Genomic DNA, 17844 nt, shown 5'->3' on the forward strand with positions numbered 1-17844 from the left:
GTCATCTCCCGATATCCTGGGGACCTGGATCAATGTTGAATATTGCAGTGCATCCGGTGTGACCGTGCTGAATAAGGTCATACACCACAGTGTATTTCACAACAGGAGGATTTCAAACCAAACCAAATAGAAGGGATGTTATACCCTCTAAATAATCAGACATTCTGTGTACTACATTTAGTGTGTATACTTTATTCATTTTTTTACATGTGCTTTATACATTAGGTGAAGTAGTCAAAACAAGGGCAGATATTTATGACATACGCTACTGAAAAGGATGCTCATGCTAGTGTTGAAGATCAAGTCTCCCTTGAGCCGCATGATTGACAGACCAGTCATCATTTTTTGTAGGGGGGGGGGGGGGATCGGAAGTCCGATTCTGTTGTTGGAATTTATATGTTTAAATGAATGATTAGAATACTCCACCCTGAAACCATATATTTGTATGAAATTGACTAGAATCATAAAGTTATAATTAATGATGTGTGTAGTTTTAGTCAGTAAAACAATATGTCTCTACAGTATCTTAAACACAGACTGTCTGAGCAAGATTCGGTGCCGACCTTGGCTGGGGGGCCACTGAGAGTACTTCCCAGGGTCTCCCTATCTTGAGGGAGGACGGGGAGTGATTCTCACGGACTCCCCTAATCTTTGTCGGCTGGGTAGCAGGACAGTATGTGCGTAGGACACCTACTGTTTGTGTGCAAATGTATGTGCGTATGAATTCTGTTTTTGTGCAAGAGTATGTGCGTAAGGAGCTAGTATAAAATGAATGGTTTTGTACAACTAACCAGCGCTCTAGTGAATAAACCTTGTTGACTATTTTAGCTGGGCCTCCGTCTGTTTCATTTCAATCAGTATCTTACAAATCCTGATTAGCAGACTGAGTAGTTTAATTGAATTGGTTTATGAACATCGATAACATAATTCTCTTGACAGATTCCTTAAGTGATTTTTTTTTTTGACACAGCAGTGAGAATGTCGTCATGGGCAAACATGGAGGTGTTGAGGCTGGGCTGGGGATGTGAGGCTGGGCCAGTGCTGCCCCTGTTGAGGCTGGGGGTTTTGAGTCTAGCCTGGTTCTACCCCTGTTGAGGCAGGTCTGAGGGTGGGCCTTGTTCTGCCCCTGTTGAGGCTGGGGGTGATGAAGCTGGGCCTGGTGCTGCCCCTGTTGAGGCTGGGCTGAGGATGCTGAGGCTGGTCCAGGTGCTGGGGGTGTTTAGTCTGGGCCTGGTACTACCCCTGTTGAGGCTGGGCTGAGGGTTTTGAGGCTGGGCTTGGGGTGTGGAGGCTGGTCCAAGTGCTGCCCCTGTCGAGGCTCGGGCTGGTGGCCCTATTAGGCCTTGTGTGCTGGGGCCTCCTGCTCTCCTGCCCTGAAGGGTAAAAGGAACCACTTACTGTACATACAGTACACATATATATAGCAACACAAGAATATAGATGGCGAGAGTAAGCAGTACCTGAACATATAGAAGAGCAGGTAAGCACTCCGGGCTCTGGTCCTCAGCACAGTGGCTTCATTGGACATTGACACCTGGCTGTCATTACAGCAGAACCAGTTTCCACTTGCATTCAAGATGTCACTAATGTAGTGCCCTGTGGCACAAAGAAGACAGACTCGAGGTCAAGGGTCAGGCTCTTGTGGGTAATGGAGTGTGTTATAACAGTTAATTTGGAAGGTATTTTATCTGTTACGTGTGTTAAGATTAGAAATCAGAGATAAAGAAATACACGTGGCATATTATAATTAGGCATGCCTCTCCATTCCTTTGAATTAAATTGCGTGAACTCTAAACATATCACAGTGCTTGTCGGGATGGCACTTCGCTCTGAAGCCTGCAACCTTGCTCGCTTGGCCGAAGTGGCTATTGGAGGGTCTAATTAAACCCTACATCAGAGTTCCCCAACTGGCGGCCCGTGGGATGATTATCCCTGGCCTTCACCCTCAATCATTTTCACTCCCTCAGCTTTGGGATACTTGTTCATATGGCAGAGGCGCATGTGAATGCGCAAATTGAGAGCCGAGGAGAAGGGAGTGATTTGGGATTCAGCCTATGCCATATGTACTGTGCATAGGCATTTTTTGTTTTAAGGTATTTACTTACCGGAGTTTGCGGAGCCTCCTAAATGAGAGACTACGCCAGTCAGCTGGTAGTAGCCATTCACTGACTTCACTGGCTGCTGCTTCTGTAAGAAAACACATGTGATCATTGGATTCTCATTTCCTCTACAGTCCACCACACTGTCTACAATCCACTACACTACTAGTCTACTGCAGGAGGTCTACTATATCGTGTACTCCTCATAACTATCTCAGTGTTCTGTCATAACTTATTTTTCACTGGTTTCACTCTCTCTCTCCTCACCACTGAGGCTGTCCACAGAGCTTTCCCTGGTTCCTGGTCATTTGAATCTGAGGGGTCAAATATACATATAAAGAGCTGTGAAAACGTGGTCGCTTGTCTGAATTGCTCTGGTCTAAAACAGCTCCTATACATCACTGAAGATGTCTGAGAAACATTTTAATTTGTAGCTTCTAGCTTCTCTGTCTGCCGGACCATTTTGGGAGTGGGTGGCTTGTGTGGTGTTGGAGCAAGAATAGTGTTGTGGTGCCATGACCTACCTGAACAGCAGAGGGCGCTATCTTTTGCCTCTCCAGGTGGGCTGGAGACTTGGCTGGCGAGGGTCTGGGGGATGGACACCTGGATATTGGGGGCCTGGTTGGTCAGGGCCTGTGGGCTGGCACTGTGCAGGGGTGGCACAATGTCCCCAAAGAGGGTGGAGAGCCTCAGCTCCGAAGGAAACAAAAGAGGAGTTTCCAGCTTCTCCAAGCCCCCAGGTCCTCCAAACCTCTTCAGATGCAGAACCAGCACACTGCCCAGAGACAGAGAGGAAGAGAGAGGAACAGACAGACAATGAAACCAGTCAACAAAATAACAGATGAGTGAAATTTGTTCGGTGGTTCTCATCCCTAAGTCCTACAACCTGCTCAGGAAGGTAACTGCTCCTAAAGTCTCAGGACACAATGACCACTCATTTCATTAAACACTGCCAGTCCTATGAGAGGTTATAAAGGGGCAACTCACAGAGGCAGTGTGTGGAACTGCTCCACTTTTGAGGCGTAGAAGCCTTTGCAGCCCGCACATGTGAATTCGACCTTTTTGCCCTGGGTTAGAAACAAAAGCATTACAAAATGAGTGATACCACTTCAATAATAAGATACCGTATTCTGAGGCAGTGGGCAGCTTGCCCTGGGTGTTAGTCTCTACTAGAGGTCGACCGATTTTAATTAGGGCCGATTTCAAGTTTTCATAACAATCGCAAATCGGTATTTTTTTTACACCTTTATTTAATCTTTATTTAACTAGGCAAGTCATTTAAGAACACATTCTTATTCTCAATGACGGCCTAGGAACGGTGGGTTAACTGCCTCGTTCAGGGGCAGAACGACAGATTTTTACCTTGTCAGCTCGGGGGATTCAATCTTGCAACCTTACAGTTAACTAGTCCAATGCTCTAACCACCTGATTACATTGCACTCCACGAGGAGCCTGCCTGTTACGCGAATGCAGGAAGCCAAGGTAAGTTGCTAGCTAGCATTAAACTTATCTTATTAAAAAACAATCAATCAATCATAATCACTAGTTAACTACACATGGTTGATAATATTACTAGTTTATCTAGTGTGTCTGGCGTTGCATATAATCGATGCGGTGCGTATCGTTGCTCCAATGTGTACCTACCATAAACACCAATGCCTTTCTTAAAATCAATACACAGAAGTATATATTTTTAAACCTGCATATTTAGCTAAAAGAAATCCAGGTTAGCAGGCAATATTAACCAGGTACTTCTCTTGCATTCATTGCACGCAGAGTCAGTGTATATGCAACAGTTTGTGCCGCCTAATTTGCCAGAATGTTACGTAATTATGACATAACATTGAAGGTTGTGCAATGTAACAGGAATATTTAGACTTATGGATGCCACCCGTTAGATAAAATACGGAACGGTTCCGTATTTCATTGAAAGAATAAACGTCTTGTTTTCGAGATGATAGTTTCCGGATTCGACCATATTAATGACCTACGGCTCGTATTTCTGTGTGTTATTATGTTATAATTAAGTCTATGATTTGATAGAGCAGTCTGACTGAGCGATGGTAGGCACCAGCAGGCTCGTAAGCATTCATTCAAACAGCACTTTCGTGCGTTTTGCCAGCAGCTCTGCTGTTTATGACTTCAAGCCTATCAACTCCTGAGATGAGGCTGGTGTAACCGATGTGAAATGGCTAGCTAGTTAGCGGGGTGCGCGCTAATAGCGTCTCAAACGTCACTCGCTAGTGGTTGTTCCCCTTGCTCTGCAAGGGCCGCCGCGGCTTTTGTGGAGCGATGGGTAACGCTGCTTCGAGGGTGGCTGTTGTCGTTGTGTTCCTGGTTCGAGCCCAGGTAGGAGCGAGGAGAGGGACGGAAGCTATACTGTTACACTGGCAATACTAAAGTGCCTATAAGAACATCCAAAAGTCAAAGGTTAATGAAATTGTTAAAATATTTTATCAAGGTTTAAGATAAATGATTAAATAATTCTACCCAGAAACTTAACCATTAGGATTAGAGGTTATGTAGCATGGACATGGGGTAATTAAAAATGATAACCATTGGGGAAGAAATGAATGTATGTGTGTGTCGAAAGAAAGCAAAGAGACTCCTTAAAACCTTTCTCGCCCCGGGGTTCCGCTAGCGGAACACCCACAACATTCCGCTGTCTTCGCAGCGCGCGAAATTCAAAAATATTTTTTTGAAATATTTAACTTCCACACATTAACAAGTCCAATACAGCAAATGAAAGATAAACATCTTGTGAATCCAGCCAACATGTCCGATTGTTAAAATGTTTTACATCGAAAACACAATATATATTTATGTTAGCTCACCACAATAGCCAAACACACAACGCCATGTTTTCACCGCAAACATAGCTTTCACAAAACCCACAAATAGAGATAAAATGAATCACTAACCTTTGAACAACTTCATCAGATGACAGTCTTATGGTTATACAATACATTTATGTTTTGTTCGAAAATGTGCATATTTATAGGTATAAATCGTAGTTTTACATTGCAGCCACCGTCACAAATAGCACCAAAACAGCCAGAATAATTACAGAGAGCAACGTGAAATACATAAATCCTCATCATAAAACATTTATGAAAAATACATGTTGTACAGCAAATGAAAGATAAACATCTTGTGAATCCAGCCAATATTTCCGATTTTTTTAAGTGTTTTACAGCGAAAACACAATATATATTTATGTTAGCTCACCACAATAGCCAAAATCACAATGCCATTTATTCACCGCTAACATAGCTTTCACAAAACCCAAAAATAGAGATAAAATTAATCACTAACCTTTGAACAACTTCATCAGATGACAGTCTTATAACATCATGTTATACATTTATGTTTTGTTTGAAAATGTGCATATTTATAGCTACAAATCGTGGTTTTACATTGTGAATACGGCGCCATAATGCACCAAATTGTCCGGAGATATTTTGGACAGTCACGTAATCTAACCAAAAAACTCATCATAAACTTTGCTAAAAAATACATGTTGTACAGCAAATGAAAGATACACTGGTTCTTAATGCAACCGCTGTGTTAGATTTAAAAAAATAACTTTAGTACAAAGTACAGCATGCAATATTCTGAGACAGCGCCCAGCCATTCTCCGCCATGTTGGAGCCAACATATTCCACAAAAATACGAAATAACATCATAAATATTCTCTCACCTTTGATGATCTTCCATCAGAATGTAGTGCAAGGAGTCCTAGTTCCACAATAAATCGTTGTTTTGTTTGTTTCTTCAGTCGAATTAGCAACTTTGGCTAGCATTGTGGAGGGCACATGTCCATCAACTCTTGGCGCATGGAACGAAAAATTCCAAAAGTCACAATAAACGTCGAATAAACTGGTCAAACTCAGTTGAAAATCCATCTTTATGATGTTTTTCTCATATGTATCCAATAACGTCGAAGACGGAGCATTTCGTCGTGTATACCTAACGCATTGCAGAAAACAATGTAGTGTTCCCTGGTGCGCAGCTGAATACTGCCAATAGGGCGGACCTGTCACTCCAAAAGCTCTCATTCGGTGTCACATCAAGCTAGACACCCCATTCAACATTCTACTGCCTGTTGACATCTAGTGGAAGGCGTATGAAGTGCATTGAGATCCATAAATAAAAGGCAATTGAATAGGCAAGGCCTTACACAGAGCCCCATTTTCAGAATTTTCACTTCCTATTTGGAAGTTTGCTGCCAAATGAGTTCTGTTTTACTCACAGATATAATTCAAACCGTTTTAGAAACTTCAGAGTGTTTTCTATCCAATAGTAATAATAATATGCATATCGTATGATCTAGAACGGAGTACGAGGACGTTTAATTTGGGCACGATTTTTTCCCAAAGTGAAAACAGCGCCTCCTATTCACTAAGAGGTTTTAACCTATGTTTGAACCGACCCAGCTATAACTCTGTGGAGATAAGATAAGATAGGGAGAGCCCCTCCAGGTTTTCCGTATCTGGGGGGGACTGGAACTGTCAGCTGAGTGGTAATAAACTGTGGTGAGACTTCAGGGGATAATCCAAATATAGTGTGTATGTATGTGTGTAGGTTAAGAGAGAAGTATAAAAGGAATGTTTTTGTATATGCACGGGAGCGCTCTCGCCAATAAAATTGTATCTGACTAATTGTGAGATGGGAATTCTGTCTGTTTCATTTAAACCAGAACTTTACAACCTCTGGGGTTCAGACCTAAAAAGATAATTGCAATTTATAAACATTAATTACTATATTAAATAACAGAAATACAAATGGTATAGAGAGAAATAGTCCTATAAATACTATAATAACTACAACCTAAAACTTCTTACCTGGGAATATTGAAAACTCATGTTAAAAGGAACCACCAGCTTTCATATGTTCTCATGTTCTGAGCAAGGAACTTAAACGTTAGCTTTCTTACATGGCACATATTGCACTTTTACTTTCTTCTCCAACACTTTGTTTTTGCATTATTTAAACCAAATGGAACATGTTTCATGATTTATTTGAGGCTAAATTGATTTTATTGATGTATTATATTAAGTTAAAATAAGTGTTCATTCAGTATTGTTGTAATTGTCATTAAAAATCGGCCGATTATTCGGTATCGGCTTTTTTGGTCCTCCAATAATCGGTATCGGCGTTGAAAAATCATAATCGGTCGACCTCTATTCTCTACACCCAGGGCTAAACCCTACGTGCTGACTTTGAAAGTGAGTGCTAGGCTGCTTAGCAAGGTGCGCTCAGAGCTGAAGTCCAATGAGAGGTGATTGTAATCCTCTCTGGTGGACGACTCACGCCCACAGCTTCAAAAGCAGGACAAAGAGAAGAAAAATGCATCAGGTTTCTGTTTCAGGTCTCTGCAATGTTATGCCATGTGGATTGTAATATTATTTGTAGAAAGATCATGTTACCAGTAGATACATTACAACCAACGGGAGCTCTTACCTGGTACATGTGCGCACTGACACAAGCTGGAACTCCAGCTGGGAAACAGGGCAGGTATAGTTCACCCCGAGCGTCTTCAGTATCATGCCCTCCTTCTTCAGCTGGCACAGCATATTCACAAGTAACTCGTGTGCGTCCTATGATGAGGGAAAAAAATACCAAGATAAAATCAAATTATTGAGTGACAAATGAACCCTTGCAAAAAGAGTGTTGCCTCAGTTACCTGTTGCATGTCCCCCAGATACTTCAAATCATATCCCGACAAGGAGCACTTGACCTTCCACATGAGGTCTGCTTTTGAGGCCTGGTTTGCGCCACTGCCAGGTAGACCCGAACGGTGCACATCAGACAGACACCTGTAGGGGAGACAGAGAGTAAATTAGCAGCTGACTGGATGGTGTCAACCTACTGGCTTACGGCTGAAGAGGCAGATGAATATATCCAAATATTTTTTATCTAGCGGCACCCCATCATTAGAAATGATTAATTCGATTCAATGCAATTTCACCTTAGAGGACTGACAATGAAGCAAAACAACAAAAATGTGTTGTTTATTCTCCTAAGATATTTGGTTTGGATACTGCTCTCAATTCCAGAACATTTTAAAAACGACCAAATTTCCCATACTAATGTGGAATGTTCAGTCGATGAGCATTATGGGCAATGTAGTCATTCTACAGTTTCCAAATTGGCCTACAAATATCTACATCATAATCATCGTGTCATTGTTGTTCCTCTGGGTTATGAAGATTCCGAAAACAACAAAAAACAGGAAATAATTAAATAAATGCAATACACAGCGGAATATGACTTGGTTAGGGGAAGGGTTAGGGTTAGCGAAAATGCTTTCCTAACCTGCTACGAAAATCACTTTCTATAGAAGTGGCGTGAAAAGAGTGTGTCCCTTCTTTAATTTATGACCACAAATAATGGGTGGGTGGGGGTGTGTCTGCTTTTGAGCCTTCCCTTACCCGAGCAGGTTGGAGAAGGGGGAGGAGCTCCAGAGTTGTTCCTGGCGTAGGATTTCCTTTGAGAAGGAAGGCAGGACCAGGAGGCACTGCAGGGTGGCGTTTAGGAAGCAAGTGTTGCCAATGTTAGGCAACCTGTGAAGAAGAAGCAGCCATCAGTACACACATAGAGATACAATATCCTAGAAACATAGAATGGCCTATGTCATAAACCTTTTTAACTCTAGAAAATGCTGACAATGGCAGCCGTCTTGGTCAGGTATAAGTTCTTTGTCATTCTGTGAGTACACAAAGAAGTGGATGTCCTTTAGACCAAGATGACCATAATTCATGGGTTTATAAATATCTAATAAAACTGACATGCTTGATAGTAAGCCCCATCCCCATAGTATATCAGACATTGATCTCTAAACAATAAAGAGCTTATTTTCAATGCATCTACGGTGTGTTGTGGTTTACCCAAGAAGTTCCATGTTGACCAGGGCCCCCCGTTCTCCTCTGACCCTCTGGTGGCTGAGCTGGCCCTGTGAAGAGTCTGGCCTCTGGGGCCTTGGGCTAGAGTGGTCCTGAAGAGACAGAGGTCTGAAGGAAGGAGAGAAACAGGTCTAAAGCCTCCAAAGCAGAGATAGTATCACTCTACACAGTCTCTCTCTTAAATACTATACTGTACTATAAACACAGTCTGAGTAGTTATGCATGTATTGCTGTCCATATAAATGCAGTGTACTAAGTAGACCAGGGCAATAGGTTAGTACTCCATTTATCCACTAGATGTGGTTAGAAGAGCCTAAAACTACAGTTTGAGGAAAATACCTTTCTGGGACTATGTTATCAAGAATAGGAGTCTGATCTAGGATCAGTTTTGCCTTTAAGATCATAATAAATCAGATTATTATGGACAGAGAGGACCTGATCCTAGATTAGCACTCATACTCTTGATTAACACTGGCGCAGGTTTTGTAGCTCTAAACCCAACTCTTCAAGGAGACTCTAGGATGGCACTGTCCTTGTTTTATTTTTGTTTGAATTACCTGACTGTTGCGCCCTCTTGGCTGGTGTCTCCATGACTGTCCAGAGAGTTGGTAGGAGAGGGAGAACTAGGGCGGGACACCACTGGAGAGGATTTCACTGGGGAAGGGTGTTTGGAAGGTGACCTGGGGAGAGAGGGCTGTTTAGCAGGAGAGCAAGGCTGAGAGGAACAGTTAACAGGAGAGGGAGGTGGATCGAGGGAGGAGAGTTGGTCAGAGGGTGAGGGGTCAGAGGTGGCGGAGGCATTCCGTTCAGAACGGTCAGTTGGAATTGGAGAGGAGGATGAAGTGCTACTCTCCTTCTTATTTCTTGTCTTCTGCTCCACATCAATTGAATTGGCTTTCTGCCGTTTTTTCTGTTGACAAGAATATGTGTTAGTGCTAAATACTTTTTCCCCCGATCCCAAGCCAATGGAGAAAGAAAATTGTGGGGTGGGGGGTCATAATAATAGGAAGAGGTAGGCCTAAATTAGTGGAACTTAGCTGTCTATCCTAAACCTCAAATAGCAAAGTATAGACAGGTGACATTGAGTGACATTTGCAAAAGCTGAACTTCATATACACTTCATGTACACTTTTTATGTATTCGTCAATCAGAATCTACTTTTACTTTTATTCTTCCCACTTGGTCTAAGAGAAAAATACTACTCCAGAATTTAAGTGGTTGTAAATCGATTAAATGACCTGATGTCATACCTTTTTGCACCAGCAGAAACAAGCCATGTCGATAACCAATGAAGACTGATACATATCCACATTAACACTCCAACACCCTACTCAACAAATTGGATGCAGTCTATCACAGTGCCATCCGTTTTGTCACCAAAGCCCCATATACTACCCACCACTGCGACCTGTACGCTCTCGTTGGCTGGCCCTCGCTTCATACTCGTTGCCAAACCCACTGGCTTCAGGTCAATTACAAGACCCTGCTAGGTAAAGTCCCGCCTTATCTCTGCTCGCTGGTCACCATAGCTGCACTCACCCGTAGCACGTGTTCCAGCAGGTATATCTCACTTGTTACCCCCAAAGCCAATTCCTCCTTTGGCCGCCTCTCTTTCCAGTTCTCTGCTGCCAATGACTGGAACGAACTACAAAAATCTCTGAAACTAGAAACACTTATCTCCATCACTAGTCAGAGCAGCTCACAGATCAATGCACCTGTACATAACCCATCAATAAATAGCACAAACAACTACCTCTTCCCCTACTGTATTTATTTTGTTCCTTTGCACACCAGTATTTCTACTTTGCACACTCATCGACTGTCAAATCTACCATTCCAGGTTTTTAATTGCTTTATTGTATTTACTTCGCCACCATGGCCTATTTATTGCCTTTACCTCCCTTTTCTCACCTCATTTGCTCACATTGTATATAGACTTATTTTTCTACTGTATTATTGACTGTATGTTTGTTTTACTCCATGTGTAACTCTGTGTTGTTATATGTGTCGAACTGCTTTGCTTTATCTTGGCCAGGTCGCAGTTGTAAATGAGAACTTGTTCTCAACTTGCCTACCTGGTTAACTTCTTCGGGCTTGCCCCCCCTTCTTCTCAATTTCCGCCTGAAGACATACCCTAATCTAACTGCCTGTAGCTCAGGCCCAGAAGCTAGGATATGCATATTCTTGGTATCATTTGAAAGGAAACACTCTGGATTTTGTGGAAATGTGAATTGAACGTAGGAGAATATAACACAATAGATCTGGTAGAAGATAATACAAGGAAAAAACATGCGTTTTCTGTTTTTTATTGTTGTTGCATCATCTTTCAAATGAACAAGAAAAGCCAAACATTCAGATAGGATGCTGGGGATATTTTCGATGAAGAACACAAGAGGGCAAGACTGATAACTTCAGGAATGAGCGAGCTACATGACAGAGGTAAAGGGCACAGAAGGTGATGCAGTGGACTTGCTGTAGCTAGCAAGCTCCCGGATGAGCAGCTCTCTGAAGGCTAGCTGTGAGATGGGGGGCTGTCCACAGCTGTTAGCCATTTCCTTCTGGAGGATGAAGGCATTCACCACAGTAATGTCGATGAAATGATAGAACAATGTCTTGTACCATTTCATTGTCTGTGGAGAACATTGTAGTAGCCTATCAGCGCGTCTGACAGGTCCACACCTCCCATGCTCTTGTTGTAGTCCTTCACAGCAGCTGGATTAGCGTTCTTCACACGCCTGACAACGTGATCGCCAACTGAAGGACTTGTGGATAGCTGTGCACATGACCACCTCTGATATCCATCCACTTCACAAAGAGCAGGCCATCTTCACGAATCCATCGCATGGTACCCCGCTCAGGCTTGTCGTTCACCTTTGTTTTTGGAAAGCCCACTCTGTTGGTACGAATGGTGCCACAAGCCCACATATCCTGCTTCCTCAGGTCTGTAAACAGGGTAGGGCTTGTGTAGAAGTTGTCCACAAACAGTTTGTAGCCCTTCCCCAGCAGTTGAAAATCCAATAACTCCGTAACGGAATCATAACTAAGTCCATTACCGTTTTTCCCCTCATAAACAAAAAATGTTTAATATAACGATTATTGTACTTTGAATTTAGCGCTCTGCAATTTCACCGGATGTTGGCCAGGTGGGACACTAACGTCCCATCTAGCCCAAAGAGGTTTAAGCTCCATCAGATTGATTATTAACTTGCACTGGGCTGTGTAAGCTCTGCCCACTGACCATTGAGCTTAATTTGAACCAATCACATTCATTGCACATTTGGATCAATATTACTGTTAATTAAAACTATCACCCCTTCTGAATTTCTTTGCCCATGAGAGAAATATATTTCACCCCCCAGTCCTTTTTCCACAAAACTTCATCTAAAATTGTTAAATGAGTTTCCTGTAAACAATAGATATTATATTCCTTCTCTTCTAGCCAGGTAAATACTGATCGTCTTTTCTCATTATCTGCTAGGCCATTACAATTGTAACTGGCTATACTTATTTCACCACTTACCATAATGAGACACAACTTTCAATTATATTTATCAAAATATATATGTTTGTAAACGTACCATTAAAAAGTAACATGATGAGTCAATACTTTGTTGAAGCACATTTGGCAGTGATTACAGCTGTGAGAATTTCAGAGTAAATCTCTAGGAGCTTTCCACACCTGGATTGTGCAACATTTGCCCATTAGTCTTTTCAAAATTCTTTAAACTGCTTCAGATTGGTTATTAACTCTCACAGAGCACTGTAAGCTCTGCCCACTGACCATTGACCTTTGTTTAAGGCAATGGTATTGCTGTTGTGATTAATTGTGTCGTTTTGGGTACCGGTAGTTAGGAGTACAGCAAACACCTTATTTCTTTTCTAGGAGACAGACTGTGAGTCAGTGAGGGTGGTGAAAGGGAAAGAGCCAAGGAGAGAGATTTCAGAGGACAGTGTCACAGCCACGGCAGGACCAGGTGTCACCCTTGTTGCCAGCAGCCCCAGTATAGGTTACCTCAGTGATGGCACAAAACCATATCAGCCACACCCACAATTTATAGAACCGCAAACTCTTGCAAACAGAGTGTTGACGTTTCAAGAGAGATGGTTTCGCGATTTCCCCTGCCTACATTATAATCCATCAATAAAAGGAGTGTTGTGTTTTCACTGTAGCCAAGGGTTTTCAAGCCAGCCATCTTTTGGCCAAAGAGCAGATGCTGCCTTCATTAGTGCAGGATTTAGGAACTGGAGAAAAGCCATTGAAAAATTCACAGCACATCAAAACTGCCAAACCCACCGCCACTTTGTAACTGTAACAGCACACCAGCTAAATCCAATCAGTGTCCAGTTATCCAGCGCGTGGGGTAAACAGGAGGACGCAAGGCATTGCTTGATGAAAATTGTTAGTTCGGTGCGGCATGTAGTAAGACAGGGACAAGCCTTTAGAGGCCACACGGATGACAGTGGGAATTTATACCAGCTTTTGAAACTCAGGGCAGAAGAGGATGATCCCATTTTACTGAAGTGGTTAACAGAGCGTACCACAATGTACACAGGCCCCAAAGCACAGAATGAAATTCTGAACATCATGGCCAATACAGTCAATCGAGGCATTGCAGCTGAGATTAGGTCTCTTCCGATTGTACAATTTTCATTAATTGTTGATGGTACTCAAGAGGTCTCTGGTGCTGAACAGGAGAGTGTCTGTCTGCGTTATGTTGACCATGACCTTGTCCCTCACGAGGAGTTTATTGGGCTATACAGGGTGTCGGAGACAACAGGCGAGGGCATTGCGAAAGTGGCAACCGATGTGTTGTTGAGGCTCAATTTGCCCATGTCTGGCTTACGTGGGCAGAGTTACGATGGTGCCTCAAACATGGCAGGAAAATACACAGATGCACAGGCAATTGTGAGGAGGCAGCAGCCATTAGCCCTCTATGTCCATTGTGGAGCACACTGTGTAAATCTGATTACACAGGCTGGCTGCTCAGCCTCCCCACTGATCCGGGATTCCCTTTCTTGGGTCCATCAGTTAGGTGTCCTCTATGGCCAGTCAGGAAAGTTTAAGAGCATGTTTGAATCAATTGCCACGTCCAAAGATACAAATCTGACCACCCTGAAACCCCTATGTCCAACAAGGTGGACTGTGTGGAATACTGCTATTAGAGCTGTGCTAGGGCAGTATGAGCGGGTACTCAGCAGCCTAGAGGAGATGGCAAAAACTGCATCCAAGACAGCTTCAACAGCCAGTGGCTTATTCGAGCACTTCAGCAAAGGCAAGACTGTGTTGGGCCTCACACTTGCCTCTGCTGTTCTTGGAGAGCTTGAATGTCTAAACATTTCACTGCAGAAGAAAACTCAGAGTGTCTCTGGTATGCAGGCTGCAGTCGAGTGTGTGCGGTCATCTCTTAGGGGCAAGAGAAATGACGAAAGCTACCTTGCACTGTATGAGAAAGCAACAACTTTGATTGACTCTATTGAATCCATTGAGACGCACTCAAGACGATTTGCTGGCAAAGCAGTGGATCACTATAGGGCAGAATTGTTTAAAGTGTTGAATGGTGTGGAGGTTCAGTTTGGCGACCGTTTTGACCAGGACAGTCTAAACGTCCTGCAAAAGTTGGAAAGAGCGCTTCTCACGGGGGAGTTGTATGAGTCTCTAGATCAGTACCCTGAGCTGAACATAGATTCTCTTTCAGTGCAGATCCCTCTCTTTCACAACAAATACCCCTGTAGCAGCAGTGGAGAGGCAGCAGAGGTCCTCAGGAGGCTTCCAGTGGAGGTGCGAGGGTTGTTTGACCAAGTTGAGGTGCTGATCAGAATTTTGTTTGTGGTGCCAGTGTCTTCATGTGAGGCTGAGAGGAGTTTCAGTGCACTCCGCAGGTTAAAGACTTGGCTACGGGCTAGCATGGGCCAAGAGAGACTGAACGGCGTAGTTGTCTGTAATGTACATAAAGACAGGCTGGACAGTCTCAAGAGGGAAAATATCTGCCAGCAATTTGTTGGATCCATTGAAACCCGCAAACATATGTTCGGTTCTTTTGTTCAGTAGTGTGTATAGCAGTGGTTCTCAACCTTTTTTGGGTACTGGAACCCCTGCATATTTTGAGGCAAGGCAGGCAAGGTTTTCAGCAGTCCTCAGGGACCACCACCCCCTCTATATTATATGTAAACTTACTGGAAACCTTGTGGTACTGACTACATTCATTACACTTTTTTATTTCACGGACACCTTGCAATTAGTCCATGGACCCCTGTTTGAGAACCCCTGGTGTAATTGATATTTGTTCTTTTGTTTAGTAGTTTTCAGTTTTTAGTACATGACAGTACACTTACAAATTATTTATTTCATGTTATTTTATTTAAAATTGCATACTTTGTGTGACATACTTGTCCATAGCTGCTGTTTGAAGAGTTGAGACACTGACTGAAGGATATTTTGTTTGATTTATTTGGGTTTTTCATTGAAGTAGTTATTTTGCTTTTAGAACTGTACTTATTTTAAGCTTTTTGTTCTTGTAAAGATATTGTAGTAGACTCAGGCCAGGTGCACATATTTAATGACTATATAAATGTATCACAAAGTCAAATTAAAAGGTCAATTCAATACGGAGACCAACTTTGTGATGGTTCTCAATGGAGATTCTTTACGATGAGATCACACCATGTTCATTGTATTTATGAAAACTGCTCCCATACAGTGTACAGTACCATTGCCACCTACTGGCCTTTCTTGATATTGCTGGTTGTAAGTACGAATACCTGCATACATACTGGACTGATAAGGAACACTGCTATAACTATTATTAGTAGTAGTATTATAATGATTTAAACAAGTTGGGACAACCCTTCAGTTAACTACTGTACCTAACAATTATCCAGTAGTAGTGATTATGGTCCCTCAATATACATTTAACATATTACAACGTAGGCTGTGTTACAGCACTACTTTTGGTGTCCCCCTCAGGAATTGCTCCTGAGAAAATTTCATGTAATTGTCCCCTCCAAGGTTGATATCAGATTTTCGCCCCTGATTGAAAGAGGTAAAGTGTGTGGCGTTTCTTTCACCTCTATTGGCATCCAGCATAAGCCAGGCCCAGCTCCAGCTACAACTGATCCCTGAATCCACTTGTTTAACAAGCAACGCCTCATTTTCACCTAATTCTCTCATTCTGAAAATGAACCATATACTGTAGAGGGAAAACATTAGTTCACAGATAGTAGTTAGTTCGTTAGCTAGTTAACATTTCACACAGATTGCCAGGGTCAATCCAGTAAACAACTAACGGGTTCTAATTTGAGGAACGGCAAGGAGTCGTATAACGTTACCAATTAATACTATAGCGAATTGGCTAGGTAACTAACGTTAGCTCATCTGATGTTGTAACGTTAGCTAGCTGTCTGACTTTATTAGCCAGCTAATTTTCAAACAATAAACAAAATTATTTGATCAGCTATGTTTGCTAATGTTGCTCAACATTTCTCTGGCTAGCTAACGGAGAATTCGATCCAGCTAACTGTTACAGTACTATAGCAAGATACATTGCTAACAATACCTGTTCCACCACACTTTCTCCCTCACCTCAAACTTTCCAAATGCCAGTTGTTTTTCGGTTACAGCTCATGAAGTACGCTTCATCACCTTCCCACCCCGTCTCCGTGATCAGGCTTCTCACCTACCTCTTCGTTATCGTTCAACGGACGCGCTGCTGTAACTGGCGAACTGCCTTTGCACACTACTGCTGTCTTTCCAGAGCGCGCGCTGATTCTGTAACTAGAAAATAGCCGGGGAGGGGGCTCAAGATGGCGGCATGAGAGGGTGTAACATTTCTAGCTGAGGAACAATTGTTGGGTTTTCTCACAAAGTTTATAGTTTTAGACTGCAGTTGCAAATTGTTTTTTCACAAAAAATGTTTAGCTATTTTGAATAATTTTGTAATTAATCAAACCATTGAAATATATTTCCAACGAACAAGCTAGCTATCGAAGTTTCAGCGTGTGTAGTTAAGTTAGCCTGCTAACATCTTCATAGCTAGTAACATGGAATCAGGACATGACCAAACTGTTGCTGAGATAATGGTTGTTGAAACTTCCAAGGAGAAAAGAGGCATTGTTGAAACTCACACATATGCTTGCAGTGTAAAAAAGGGGGGTGAATGTGATTCATACCTGAATACCCCAACCAAGGAGCAAATTCCAAAGAAGCTGAGAAGTGAACCATCAATGAGCCAGCTACAGGACAACATCGTCCGCATCCTCACGGCTAAAATCAAAGAGAGCGCAGATTACATGGATTTGGTGAAAAAGAACACTATCAGTATCATTAACCTGAAGAAATCGATTGATTTCAATGCTGGTGAAGTAAAAACTCTGAAGCAGCAGAACGCAACATTGAAAATTCAGGTTGCAAAGCAGGAGAAGAAACTCACTGAAATGGAGTCAAAGGTACACGAGAATGACAGGTATAGTGGGAGATGGACTCTTCGAATTTATAGAATAACATCAAAGCAAGAGTGAGGGACATTTGCAGGGCAATAGTCCCGGAGGAGGAGCGAAATGTCGTTGCAGGTTCTCTGGATGTAGTGCACCGCCTGGGTAGGCTGAGAGATGGGGAAAACAACCAGCCACCACGACCAGTGATCATGAGATTCAGCGAGGGATATGACATGGAGAAGTGCAAAGAAAAATTACTATTTAAAGAAGAAAACCGCATTTGACAAAGAAGCTTGTCTTGTTTTGCACACTTTGTACAAAATAATAAAACGCAGTACTACAGGATATTTCTTGACGTAGCTCTTTATTAGCTAGCTATAACTGGCATGTTCACGTATCGCCAACCAGGA

The 17844-nt window shown here is 42.5% G+C and overlaps 1 protein-coding gene across 1 annotated transcript; it reads right to left on the minus strand.

Annotated features, from left to right (window-relative positions):
• On the minus strand, window positions 1-17844 carry LOC139565104 (ubiquitin carboxyl-terminal hydrolase 37-like). The gene is made up of 12 exons (XM_071385192.1): window positions 17431-17844; window positions 17171-17264; window positions 9562-9684; window positions 8990-9112; window positions 8534-8665; window positions 7786-7918; window positions 7563-7699; window positions 7321-7420; window positions 3087-3166; window positions 2624-2874; window positions 1461-1596; window positions 1-1373 (listed from the first exon to the last, which is right to left on the minus strand). Exons 2-12 carry the CDS (start codon window positions 17254-17256, stop codon window positions 1337-1339), a joined length of 1338 nt encoding a protein of 445 aa, XP_071241293.1. The 5' UTR covers window positions 17257-17264; window positions 17431-17844; the 3' UTR covers window positions 1-1336.

This window comes from Salvelinus alpinus, chromosome 2, assembly GCF_045679555.1.
Source record: "Salvelinus alpinus chromosome 2, SLU_Salpinus.1, whole genome shotgun sequence".
NCBI classification, from domain to species: domain Eukaryota; kingdom Metazoa; phylum Chordata; class Actinopteri; order Salmoniformes; family Salmonidae; genus Salvelinus; species Salvelinus alpinus.

Excerpts from the sequence above, each read along its gene's own strand:
- LOC139565104 (XM_071385192.1), bottom strand. The coding sequence starts at position 17,256 with ATGCGGACGATGTTGTCCTGTAGCTGGCTCATTGATGGTTCACTTCTC. Across the intron at positions 8,666-8,989 it reads GTCAACATGGAACTTCTTGG|GTTGCCTAACATTGGCAACA; the intron begins GTAAACCACAAC and ends TCTTCTTCACAG. Across the intron at positions 2,875-3,086 it reads CAGTTCCACACACTGCCTCT|TGTGCTGGTTCTGCATCTGA; the intron begins GTGAGTTGCCCC and ends GTCTCTGGGCAG.